This window comes from Anomalospiza imberbis, chromosome 4, assembly GCF_031753505.1.
Source record: "Anomalospiza imberbis isolate Cuckoo-Finch-1a 21T00152 chromosome 4, ASM3175350v1, whole genome shotgun sequence".
Taxonomy (NCBI): Eukaryota; Metazoa; Chordata; class Aves; order Passeriformes; family Viduidae; genus Anomalospiza; species Anomalospiza imberbis.
This window is the reverse complement of record NC_089684.1, coordinates 26,373,146-26,386,870: the sequence shown is the minus strand read 5'-3', so window position 1 is coordinate 26,386,870 and position 13,725 is coordinate 26,373,146. Positions and strand designations below refer to the sequence as shown.

At 35.6% G+C, this 13,725-nt stretch overlaps 1 protein-coding gene across 7 annotated transcripts in view; it reads left to right on the top strand.

The window, feature by feature from the left end:
• The window catches only part of CCSER1 (coiled-coil serine rich protein 1), a 627,741-nt gene that overhangs the window by 507,360 nt on the left and 106,656 nt on the right, over window positions 1–13,725 (top strand). Inside the window, exon 10 of one of the 7 annotated variants that reach the window (XM_068187579.1) lies at window positions 2,503–2,548. The exons of the other annotated variants lie outside the window; for them this stretch is intronic. Within the exon in view, the coding sequence (XP_068043680.1) occupies window positions 2,503–2,548 (46 nt within the window). The remainder of the gene's footprint in view (window positions 1–2,502; window positions 2,549–13,725) is intronic. 7 annotated transcript variants of the gene reach the window in all.

Here is a 13,725-nt window from a genome sequence, read left to right as displayed (position 1 = left end):
TCCCTGAGAAGACCAATTACACTGGAAATGAGAAATGTGAGAAAGTAATGCAGTCAAATTCATTGGCATCTTGCTTTTCAAAGGAGCATTATGTAATTAGAAGTACAGAATTCATGTCAGGAGTGATGATAGTAACCAGCAATGAAAATTAAGTTCCCTGTTCTTTGGTTGATGGATTTGTGTAAGATGGGGCTGTGTAAAGGTTTTCTTTTTGATTCTTGGAGGTAACAATGCAGATGCTACACATTCAAATTATAGGGAAAAAAAAAACCCTTTTGACTAAATAAGGAAGCAGTCTTTTACCATTGTCAGACCATTTTACTTTGTGGTTTTTGTTTTGTGTATATGATTTTATAAATCATTTCAATGTCCTTAAATTATGATCTGGAAAGTTACTTTTAGGAGGTACCTTAATATAAGGTACCATGGTGTACCTAAGCTTTTCTAGAAAGCTGCCTTTAAGCATCCCAGAATAACTTAGAATTCGGAGAATGGAGAGACAGTGGTACTGACCTTCTGCAGTGTTTTCTTCAGTATTTCTAGCTTTGATTTAGATAAATATACTTTGTATCTCAAATAACTGTATTTTGTTTTCAAAAAAGTTCAAGTATTGGAAATAGCAGCCACTGAAGAACTCATGTTAAGTGCTAAATGTACAATTGAATTTGGTACTCAAACCAATTTGTCCTTTGGCTACTCTGAGAAGTTAACTGTAGATAAAGGTGGGCTTTGACAGTGCTGAAATAATCCCATAAAAAAAAATCTGTGGGGCTGGGGGATAGTGCACTTGTAGAGCACTGCCTGCCCTGGAGGAAAGGGCTTTGAACACACTGCCTGTTCGCGTGTTTTGCTGGCAAGTAGGAGAGCTTACCACCTTTTCCTGGCAGCCTGGCAACCTTGAAAACAAGGGGTGAAGGTAGTGGGCTTTTTGCTGTCCCAGCACAAGTTAACCACAGCTTGCCCCCTTGGGTCCTTGTTGCCGTCACTGCGACCTCTTACTGCAGTTCCAGGAGGGAGTCTTGGAATGACAAGCTTGGGGTGTAGTGAGACAAATGGGAACTGCAGAGCTACCCTGCACTGCATGTGGCCACAGCGTGGCAAGCTGTAGTCTCAGTGGCCTAGCCAAGATATCTAAGTGAAGAATAATTCTAATTATTCTGGTTTTCCTTAAAATGTGGTATGAGTATCAGTAATGTAAAGGTGGCTCTTCTACATGGCTCTCTAGATATGCATATATATGCTTCACTCATCCTAGGCAAAGGAAAATGGAATTTCACAAGACTTGAAATGGAAAATTATCTCCAAGAACCAATGCCTAGCTCTGTCTAAATGTCTGGTAAATCAGTTCCCAGCCTTGACTTCAAAAAGATGATGAAAGTCAAAATGGAAGCCAAGATCCACTCAAGACTCATAAGTTTCAGGTGTTTGATCTGTTATTTTTTGAAGGCAATACTTCCAATGTAAATATTACTGTAATTAGTCATCCTTGACTACCTTATCCAAATGATCAATAAGCCCTTTTACACTGGGAAGAAGGATGCAGTCTTGGACATCAATTCAAAACAAAGCACTGATTCATGATCTAGATTCAGAATGAGACAATATTGATTTGAAGTGCTTTTCAAATTTAAATACAAGAGTTTCTCTTTACCTAGTCATCTCCTTTCCTTCTGTTATTAGTTTGTTTTTCTGGGATTGATTTGTTGGTTTGTGGGGGGAGTTTGTAGGCTGAGGGAGATTGTGGAAATAGGGGATCACACTGGGAGGAGATTTGCCTACAGATCTTCTTTGGTGTGACTTGCTTGGTATTTGGTTCATGTTTTGTTTACATGCCCAGCTGGTATTTCAGAGATGTGTGGTAATTGCTGGCATAATACACAAAAGATGAAGCACTTTATCTTTTGGAAGAGCATACTGTGTATATTGATCGGGGATTTAGTAGAGCTGCTTCCTGTCAGCTGGCATAAAACTGACCCAGTGAGGACATGTTAAAGAATTAAAGAGACAAGATGAGGAGGAAGTGGCAGGAGCCAAACAGTACTGCTCACACTCTACTTCCTACCTGTTTGAAATGTACCTTCAAGCAGTGACAGTATCAGCTAAGACATTGATGTCATTGAACCTTCTTATTATTGTAAAGGAATTCATAATAATATGTACTCTGTACATTGTCCTTTCCATCAAATTTAATTTTTGACAAGTGTAAGCATGCCTGTTTTATGCTGATACTTTTTTCCTGTCTTCTTTCTTTCTCTCCCTTTTCTCTCTTTTTGGTTCGTTGTGTTCACTTATGGGTGGATTACTCAAAGAACATTCTCCAGTATAATTTATGTTTATCTGAAAATAGGAACTGCAGTTCTTCAGTAATAATAAACTCCTCTCTATAAACAGTCTCTATTTCTATTCACTGCCTTCATTTTCTTCATGTCCTGTCATTTTTTTCATTTGCTGCTGCTGTTAATCTGACATCCTTTGCTCCAAAAAAATGTGTTTTATTTACAGGGCACAGCATTGGGAAGTGCTCCTGTACCTTCTCGCAGGCAATTATGTGAGTCTCTTAAATTCCCCTCTGTGTTGTAAAGATGACTATGTGTTCATGTGCTGTAGCATGGCATGCCAATCTAGAGTTAATGCCCTGAGGTCAATATTCAACCGCTGGTGTTGTATATTGCCTGTAATGTGTTTGTAGCTAACAGCTTCTATTGACCCCTTCTTTATTTCTTCGTTGTGTTTTGTTCAACACATCATGAAATGGGGCTGTGCTGTGCACTATAGACTTGCAAGCAGGGAAGAAAATACCATAATGACTCAAAGTCTGGAGGGGAATAAGAATAATGTTACCAGATCATGTGTACAACTTTGTAATGAGTAGTATTGTTAAAACTAAAGAATGTCTTTTTACTATTCTTCAAATAAATATCTCCATTGCGCAGATAAAAAAAAAATAATCTGGACCTCAAAAAACAAGGAAATGGAAAGTCAAACATGTGATATAAGGCAGACATTACTGAGGCCAGTTGTATTCCTTATAGGACTTCCCTTCTAATTAATTTGAAGAACAAGTCCGTCTGCTGAGTTGGGGAGAAAAAGGAACTTTTAGAAAGAGATTTCATTTTTTTTTTTTTCTGAAATCCATTGGAATTATTGATGATAAATAATCTTTCTTTTAAATTAAAATAAATTCCCCTGTCATTCACCAAAACCCCAAGAAATCACAAACAAAATGTGCTATACATTTTTTTAAAAAGAAAAAAATAAGAAGATAAAGGCTTGCATTATAATTCCAGATGATCTCTGCTGCATTAACAGTGTTCGCGTGTGAGTGTGCATATTGAATATGTAGATCCTCAGAATACCATCAGACTTTGAGATGAGGACTTTCTTATGTTCCTTATTTCTGTTTTCTCCTCCTACCTTGAGTTAATTTCCATCCTAAAGACATTGGTGTCTTCCATATGCATATAATGAGCTACAGCCATGCACTGCATTATTATAATTACTGTGCATTGCATCACACCGCTGAATGTGAAACAGATTCATTATAATATAACATTACAGGCTTATTCATAAGTACAGTGCAGTTTGACTGATGCTTCATTGTTGGCAGTCTTGAAACATGTTGCTTGCGTAAATTCACTGGTGCTTCTCTTGTGTATTCCTAGGAAAACATACAGCATTTGTCTATGAGTGTGGGTCTTGCAAAAGTAACAAAAAATATGATCTGTATATGACTGTTCTTTCTTTTGTGCAATTATCTATGATGTTCCTATCCAACTGAGTATATAAGGGAAAGAAAAAATACCAAAATGTAGCACTCTTCCTGAAGCGTAATTTGGCTCCTATTACAGTTATTTAAGATATGGTGGAAAGAATAAATATTGTCACTTTGTCCTTCAGAAAAATAATGCTGAAGTTATTTTTCATCCAATATGTATGTCACTTAACAGTCTCCTAAAATGAAAATTTGAATTTCTGTCTGGCTTAGTCTCATTTAAATTAGTCCTGCTGTTGATTTATATGATTATCAACCTCAGTGAAGACTTGGGAACATGCTTTAACATGCTTAGTTACAAATAATCAGCATGTCCACTTCCTTCCTTGTATGAAGCCCCTGTTTGAGGTGAATGATGAAGTATCACAGAATGAAGTGTGAGGTATTTGAATGTAAGGGAAGGTGTGGAAAGCACAGACCATGTTTTATCTGGCAAAGACAGATGTGTAACAAAATTAAGGTGCAGAGCTCTGAAATACATGGAGGAATGGATGATGGTTGGGTTAAGTATGTGGGTGGGTAGGTTGGAAGAAGTGATCAGAATTTCCACTCTTTCTTGATAAAATAAAACTAACACTGCTGAAATGGTGAGATGTGAGAAGTAAGTTTAAAGCAGCCTATATAGAATGTGTCAATGACTTAACTGTGAAGCAAAAAGAAACAAAAAACACCCTGTAAATAAGGGAACTCTTCATATCCAAGTGAATTGTTTCAACCAGCTGTTTCCTTCTTTTGTGTCTTCTGGTAGGCAAAGATTATATGGAACTATGAATATGATGTGGTAAAGTTCTAACAGGAAGCTAAAATTAGAGCTTGAACATCCTGAGCTTGTCTTCCAGTCATTGGGAATAACTTTTCTGGTACTTGCAAAGCATTGGATGTTACTGTTCATGTGCCAAAATGGGAAATGAAGATGTGTGGGAATCCAGAGCAGCAATGCTACTGAATGAGTGTCGTGTCCTATTACACTGAAGCTGAAAGGTAGCAGGAATGTGTTCTTCCAGGTGCTGTCACCAGTGATCCTACAGTGACTCTACTACAGTGGAAGAGGCAAGAGTAATCTGATCTCAGTTCATGAGAGCTGTTTTAGACTACAGGGCACTTGCGGCTGCTTCATCTCCAGAGTGATCAGGGGGTGCTCAGTGGTGGAGTTGGAAGTCACTGGGAATCCCCCTCTGGGCATCCAAAGCTGTTGTGGACATTGAGTGGCATCTGTGCCAATGCTGTGTTATGACATTTGCTCTTGGAGCTCAGAGTCCAGAGGTGAAATGTGGAAAAGCAGTGAGTGGTTGAGACTGAGTTGTTGTTTATAAGCTTTTTTTTAAAATAAATTTCTACTCATAGGACATTTGAACACTCTGGCTATAAACTCTGAGACACTGAGTATAACGATAGCAAATGAATTACAATATGGGAGTTAAGTCTCCACAAGATAAAAACTTGTCTTCTGCATTTGAATAGATTGCAACTTAGTTTCTATTTTACCATAAAGCCAGGAGTGGGGAAAAAAGGAAGGTACAATTCAAACTAAAAAAAATATGAGAGCATCTGTAATTAGCACCAAAATAAGATGTAGGGACAGAGGGTAAACTGAAAGGGGAGTCCAAGGTCAATATAGATGGCTTCAAAAGTCTAATGATAGCTGTCTGACAGAGCAGACATTGGAGACAGACATACTGATAGACATACTTATTGGAGTACTGCTGACCTAAAGGCAAAACACAGATTTGCAAAGTACAGTTATGACTAAATAAAATGTAGTATCAAAACAAAATGTAGCTGCAGATTTTTTGGCAGAATTGCACTACAATTGCCTTAGGGAGAAAAAAAGCTCTCATGTTTTCTCCTGTTGCTTGTTCATCACATGGAGTGGAAGCACAAATACACCAATGAAATAGATGGAGTAGAGTAAAACCCACAATTCTGAAAACACATATGTTTGTTGCAAGATTTCCTTCAAACCACACTCTTGTCCTGCAAAAGTATATGTTAGAGTCAGGATTATAGGTTTACATCAAGTGTTAAAGCAATGTGGATCTTGCACCAGATGAGAAAGCTTTAATATTTTTATATCTGTGGTCCTTTTTGTAAAGACTTTATTCCAAACATTCCAAATTGAATGTGACGGTGGTAGAACTTTTTAAAAATATATATTATCATTTACATGTAATTTGGGAAATGAAAAATGCTTACCTGCTTTGATTAGCACTATTTAGAAGAAGTCAGTTGGAAGAAATAGCATAGAAAGAACCTTGCTATAATAGATGTTCTTGAAACAGAGTAGGAAGGCATCAAAAATCAATACAGTTATGTGGTACCTGACAATCAACTTTACAGACAGAAAAAAATGCTTGAAAAAAAAGGTGCTTGAAATAGCCGTATTATCCAAAGAATTTCATACCATCTAATGAGAGGAAAAGCGCCAGAACTGACTGCAGCTAAACTAATCTTCTAGGCTTGGAATTTCATGCAATAAAAAATTAAAAATAAACTAACCTAACATCAAAATTAAGGGATTCTTAGTTGGTTTATAAATGGTACTTTAATGTTGCACTTTCATGAAGTTTAATTGAGTAGGACAAATATGAATACATCAGAGTTTTAAATTGTGGTGATTTTAATGACAGCAGAAAATACGTAGAACTGAAAGCAGAAGAGTTAAGTTCCTAATGTAGACAGTTGTCCTTGTCCACTGTCAAGTTATTTCAAAGCACTAGACAACTTCTTCGGTCAATCAGAAGGAGAAAACAAGGAAATAAAAAAATGCTGAGAAGTTAACTACTTTGTTGATTCATGATTTATTGCAGAGGAAGAAGCCTTTTTCAATGGAGTTGTTTTCTGATAAAGAGAAAAATCCAAGGTGATTGTGGTAAATGAGTAAGTTGTGAATGAAAAAATTTGAAATGTTTTATTTCAGAGTTTTAATGAAATTCATGATGAATAGGCTTGCATACTAGGGAAAACAGTGTCTCTTGGGAAAAAGCACTGGCAGTTATTTTCGTGTAGAGCTGATCAATATTATCTTGGTTAAAGCAATGTTTTATAAAAGCTTATTAAAAATACCTCCAAGTTTGTAGAGTCATACCATGATAATAAAGGTTTTTCTATCAGAATTCTCTTCTATGGATAAAAATTGTAAGCAGAGGAAAGTAGATCAGTGTATTTTGAGCTTTAGGAGGAAGTTTTATCCTCACAGAAGGATGCAAAACCCACCTTCTAATCATAGAACAGATGTGAGCTTTCCACACTAAACATCTGACTTAGAAAAAACGCTATAGAATATTAAGCTCAGGTATATATTCCATTACTCTTTGGCTTTAGCACAGAAATGTATCTGGCTAATTATGAAAACCTTACAGTCAGGTTTTCATTCACTTTCAAGAAAATTAAACAACAATATTCGAAATAAATTATGTAAATAGTAATAATCCTTAGTATATATTGGTTTAAATGTTTGGCTCATAATTCTTCATTGTACTATTTCCAAAAAAGGCCTCATCTGACAGTCACCTGCTAAATTAAATCTAAAACTTCATCTGAAAATTATCTATTTAACTGAATAATCTTTTGATCAGGTTTTTTATCTCAGTAATATGTTCTTAGCGATTTAAGCTTATTGTAATGTAACCAAAAGTTATAGCCCTATTAATACCAGTGAATGTAAGATCATGCTCTGCTTTTGCAAAATGAGGAAATCTATATTCTGAAAGTTATTTTATAAATATATTATTATTATTTTTAAGTCTTTCATTTGTGGGAGAGAATTCTAATTCTTTTAACAGCAGCTTCTGCTTTCATTCCTGTTTCCATGGAAACAACATTAGCACAATGAAAATTTTTTAAAGTGATTATTTTAAAACATTGGAGAGTGGAGATTTCGTTTAGCAAATTTGGAACCCACTAATAAAAACCATAGAACTTAGATATGAAATAGGAATAAAAAGTTTCTGTTGCACTGCAAAATAACTCGCGCATTCACTCAAGATGCAAAAGAGGGAATAAAGGAAGTGTTATTTCTGACCTCACAATATAGAGAATTTCAAAAGTGACAGTGGATTGTAGGAAGAAATTGCCACCTCTCCAACCACACTGGTCAAACGAACATTCCATCAATTCTCTCCTCACACAAAGAAGAATGCGAAACAATCATTATTTACGTGACAGTGCATGAGAAACTCCAGTAGAGATATGTAAACATCAGAAGGCATAGAAAACTTTTAAAAGAACTTTAAAACATTTAAAAGAACAGGGTGACAAGTTTATATGTGACAGCTTAACATGTGGGTTTTATTTGCCTTTGTTTCTTCATCGCATGATTGAAAAGGATAATTTTGTTATTTATCGATTTGTGCTTGGTGAGGGTGAGTAGTATTTATTGGACTTCTGTGTACAGTGGTGCGTTAAAAGCCAGTTTGATTTGCAGACTTAATCTGAATATGGAAGAAGAAAACAAATGTATTGTTGCTGTCTTACTGTGGCATTGACCATCTGGGCTGACTGATCACTGAGCATGGAAAAAAGGCTGTGGCCATAGTTTGATTAAAAACTAGATTCTGCATCTGGTTTAAGTACAGTAGCCCTTCAAAAACTTAATCTTTCATATTTGGAAGAAATAGTCTATCAGGGCGAGATTCACTAAATTCAGGCATAATTACATCTTCCTATCCTGCTCTGAATTCTTAGACTTGGTTACACCTCAGTCAAGAGAAAGTAGAGTACGGAAGCCATGAGCTTGAAGAATTGCTTTTTTCTGTTTGTTGTCCTTGCTTTCACTACCATTTATAGTGTTTAAAAATGAGATACATTGTTTTGCACTTATTTTGAAAGTTAAAAGATGAAAATTGAGGTAATCCATTGAAATTAAGGAAGCTCTTGCTAAGTAAATTTTGAACCACTGTGAGATTTAAAAAGAAAAACATTTTCTGGGCTTCTTGAACTGCCTCAAGTTCCTGTAATTGAATGTATCTGAAAATTTTATCTTCAAAACCTCCATAAAATAGGTAAAATTTTATTAGTAAAGACTTATTTTGAAGTAACTTCTGCATGAAACCCTTTAATATTTTAGGGGTTTGTGAACTCTTTTTTCCCATGAAAATAAGCAGAAATGGCAGCTTCCAGCAAATGTAGTTGACACTCTTACGTTGTTGGGTTTTTTTTTTTCATTTTTATAAGTAATTTCTGTGGTGACTATGTCTGTGGTCAATACAAAATGGAAGAAAGTCTGTAGCATCTCTTTCCATATAGCATCTCAGAAAAAAAATACGTAATTAAAATTATTAATAACTCCTTTCCTAAAAAGACTGAGCTCTATATTTTCCACAGAAATTCATTAAACATTTCCATGAACAGGGAGTTGACAATTCCATATCTCTAATGCTGGAATTTGTGTCTGTCACAAACAGAAGGCAGTGAAGGAAAACCTCTAGAAACCCCTTCTAGCCAAGGCTTCTGAGTCTGTAATTTGGGAAGCACTTCTGTTGATGGAAAGAAGGGGGAAAATGCACAGTCTCTGAAGCTGCATCTTTCTTTCAAGTTTATTTTCTGTTTTCCAATTCATGTGCAGTTAATCTAAGAAACTTTAGCTACTAAACCTGGTAATTTATCTTTTTAAGTGGCTAATGATTGCCTTCAGGTTTTCCAAATGAGATTGACTTTTCCAAGTGATGATATTTTTTTTTTAATTCTAAAAATAAGGTTAACACAGTAAATAATTTTTCAATTAAAGTAATATTTAATTTTAGGCCTAACAAAATATTTCTGATTGATTTGATCACTTTAATTCAGGCATCAAACTGAAGAGTCCCTTATTCACCTAACTCAATTTTGAGTAATGAAATTGAATCTCTCATAGATCTCCTTCAGGAGTAAACTCAGAGTTTCATTTATTCTGAATAAATTACATCTCAAAGTAATCCTGTTTCTGATTAGTCAGTTATCTAAAATCTGACAGTGATTTTTTTATTCTTTTTTTAGAGCTATATTTGAATTGTAATGACTTGTCAGTGTAGCCATGTGTTAACTTAGCCTTTGTCAGTGGAGTTACTTCCCTCATTCAGTGCTTCCCCTTTGCCCACTGTACTATTACTGCTGTTCCTGGACTTTTTCACACAAAAAAAGCATCTTTCTCCAGTGACCATCTACTCTGTTATAATAATAGTGATACATACTTTCAGATTGCCTATTGATAAATTTGCTGTGAAAAACTTGTCCTACTATCAGTTTAACTGTTTGTTTTTTATAAATATTCTGTTGATCACATAGTTACCAGATGTTTATATAAGAAAAGCATCAGGAAAATGAAGAAAAATTACTTGCTTTAGGTCATTAATGAGAACAATAGAGTGGAAGAAATAGAAACATAGACATTCAAAATAAGGCTTCCAATGAAAGAAACTGGTAGAGAAAGGATTTGATAGAATGAATGTGAAAAAGAGTGCACATTTCTGCTCAGAAAATATGAAACCTGAGGCTAAAAGACTCTTTCTCAGAACCTTTGAGTGTCAGAGACTTCATGGCTTGAGATACCAGTATTCTTATTGATGTTGGAGCAGACTTGAGCAAAGCAGTCTCAGGCAGAATTTAAACTAAGGAACATACTTACCCATATTTTTCTCATTTATATGTGCAGTCATGAAAAGAAATGATTCCAAGATATGAGGAGTTACAAAATCATTTTATGATGATTTGCAGCCTTGACACTTGTATTTTAGTTACCTTGGGTGGCATTCAGCATTTACAGTTATGGAGACTGCATTTGCTTTTTGGTTAATCATTATTAGGAATAGTGCTTTTCTCTCACGTACTTAAGTGAAAAACTGTTGTATTCATTGTTTTAGTCAGCAGTTCTGTATTCAGAGAATTAATGAAATTTGGGAGTGCTAAAGATGATTTCTTAAATTACTGAAAGGCTTAATAGGCAAGTCAGTGTTCAAAAGTTTCCAAGACATTCCCATTAGCATCCATTAAATGCAGTGGAGAAATTCCATGGAACTACACTTCCTGCCACACTGCTGTTGTTGCATATGTGACCAGAGATAGCAAGAATACGTTTTGTTTGGCATTGCTAAAGATATATATGTAGGCTGAATAATGAACTATGGCATTTTCTTACTCTTCTGATACAGCTGTTGAACCATTTAACAGTTTTCTGTATTGTATTTAAATCTATTTAATAGATTAAAAAAACACTGCCTTTAATCAGGATGGCATCACTTTTTGTCCCAGATTTCCCTTCTGAGATTTTGCAAGTATTATTATTGCAAACTCTATTGCATTTTATCAGAGTGGAAAAAGCAAAATGACATACATTTTTCTTCAGATGGTTGAAAAGAGTTAAATGTTGGAGTAAAAATATTTACCATTTCTCTGTGTCATACAAGCATGTATGTGAATGCCCCCTTTGCTGTTCTCTCCCTCACAGGCAAGAGACAGTCTGTACCTTTCCAGAGAGAAGCTGCACAAAAGAACTACTCTGTTGTTTTCCTATAAACACCATAGATTTTCTATGCTTCATATACCACTAATTAGAATTACTTGTTTTCAGTGTTTTTAAGCCATTGCTAATGCTTGAATTATCTATGGGTATTTATCAAGTTCATCCATAAGAACTATAAATACAGTGAATGTGGTATGGATTGCTAAAAAATAAATATTTGGCATCAATCAGTTTTGAGCAGCATTATATATAATACTTTTTAATATCAGCTCAATTTATTCCTCGTCCAGTTATTTTTCTAAGAAGACTTTTTTTCCTTTTCATCCATTCATTTCTAACATCTGCAAAGTATCTCCTGCTTTACTTTTATTGAAAAGTCAATTCATTATTGTCATTTGGTCATACTGCTGAAGTTCAAACACACAGGGAAAGAATGAGAGGCTTTTATATGCTTTGTTAGAGTCATCTATTGTTGGGAAATAAATATCTGCTGAATGTTTTCTGGAAGCTATTTCAAGCATTTGTTATAAGAAAATACAATAAAAGCAGTATAGAAAACCTCGTTAAGCTTTTCTGTAAAGTAACAATAATTTTTAGATCCCTTATCTTCACAATGCTAATAATTGCCTCTGTTTGGTTGTTAAAATAGCAGATTAGATGAACTTTGTTTCTTTCAGAACTTTTTTTAAAAGGTAAGTAATGTTGTTGACATTTCCCTGTGTATCTGATCTTTGGGGTTTTAGAATACCAAAAAAAAAAAAAAGAGATGTAAAAATGAACATAGTAAAAATGAACTCTACCATAAAGATATATGGTGGGGTTTATTACTTATTTTAAAATTACATGTTTTGGTAGTGAAAACTTATCCTCTGTACTAACAGTATAGCTGAAGAATCCCACTGGTAATTCCCAAGTGGAAAGACTTGTTCCGTTTTTCTTGTGGAGTCTGTCATACTTCTGCCACAGTTTCCTGCCAGCTCTCTGGGAATGACTCTAGACCTGGACTAGCAAACCAGGAAGTAGAAATGCTCCATGACTTCTATTGTGAAAGTTTCCCTCTTTCCCCTCTCTAGCAAGAGGATGCAGTATTGAATGTTTCTACAGGTAAAAACTGTAAGAAGAGCTAACAGAGACCATTTTTTGTTAGGATAGTGAGTATATGCCTAAAGTTGGCCTCATGCTAGCATTTACTATTTTACTCATCAGATTAGCACCATTGCCCCTGGGCTGCTTATATTTAGTTGTTATGTGTAGGCTCAGGCATTGAAATCTGGGGATCAGGCACTTAAGTGAACTGAAGCATGACTCCAAACAAGCAAAATGCCATCATGCACGCAAGCAGAGGTGTTTGGGAGACAAGCATAGGCAGTGGTACAAAGGTGTGATTCACTAGACAGACACAGAAACAGTCCAGAAGCACAAATTCATGTCCTTGTGTATTTCTCCCAGGAAGACTGAGGGTGGATAAGCCTGCAATAGTTGTGGATTTATGTACAGAACAATCCCTTCTCTTCCAGTGTTGTGTGTCCCTGCTTGCTTCTTGAGCTGTCCTTTCCACACAACCAGGTCTTGCTCAACCAGGTATTTTTTCTCCTGTAACATCAAAAATAGTTCCTGATGTGAAAAGCCTCATTATTCTATTTATTCATAGTGGTTTTTTTCAAAAAGAAATAAAACTCTGTGGAGGTTGAGAAAAGAGAACTTACTGCTGTGGGATCAGCTTGGTCTGTACTTGTCATGAGCTACTGTTTTGTAATCCTCACTTGCTTGCAGTTTCTGTCTAAATTTCCACTCTGAGTTACTGTTTTTGTAGATAAAACTTCGATGGACATGATCAGTGTGTTGTCATTTTTGTCACTGGGGCTTGGAAAAAGCTTCTGAGGTTTGAATTTATTTGGGTTTTGGCTATCTTGGCCATGGGCAGTGTATCTGATACTGTCAGCTTTGCCTACTCACCTGAATGAATTATAATCAGTATAATATAAGCTGTTTCTAATATTCATTTAAAAAGGTTAAGGAGTCCTCCCATGAAGAACACAGAGGCTGAGGCCAAACAGGCCTTTTTATTTTTTTTTTCTTTCCCTTTAATTTTTAGCTTGCATGGAGACCTCCTGTCACCTCACCTTGTTTTGTAGCCCTCAACTATGGCATGTGTGGTGGTGTCTGCACATGGCTGATGATCTTGCCTACCAGTTTATGACTGTAACTTAGTTTTACTTGCAGTCCAAGTTGTTATTTTAGCTTCATTGACTATGTGAACCTTTTCTCGGGCAATGGCATGTGAGCGTATACTGGATTCAGCTAAAGATTTCTGTTGGTCTGTTCACTTTCCTTGGCTGGGAAAGTCAAAAGAATTACATTTATTAGGACCATACAAAAGATGGTAAAGCTGGCCTGCTGTCACCTAGCTGTAAACCCCTGCAGTTCTGTCTTTCAGAAACAGTGATTGTTTGTAAGTTGAAAATTTTTATCTAACCTTATGAACAAGCTCAGAGTCACTTCTCTAAGCTGTGTTAAT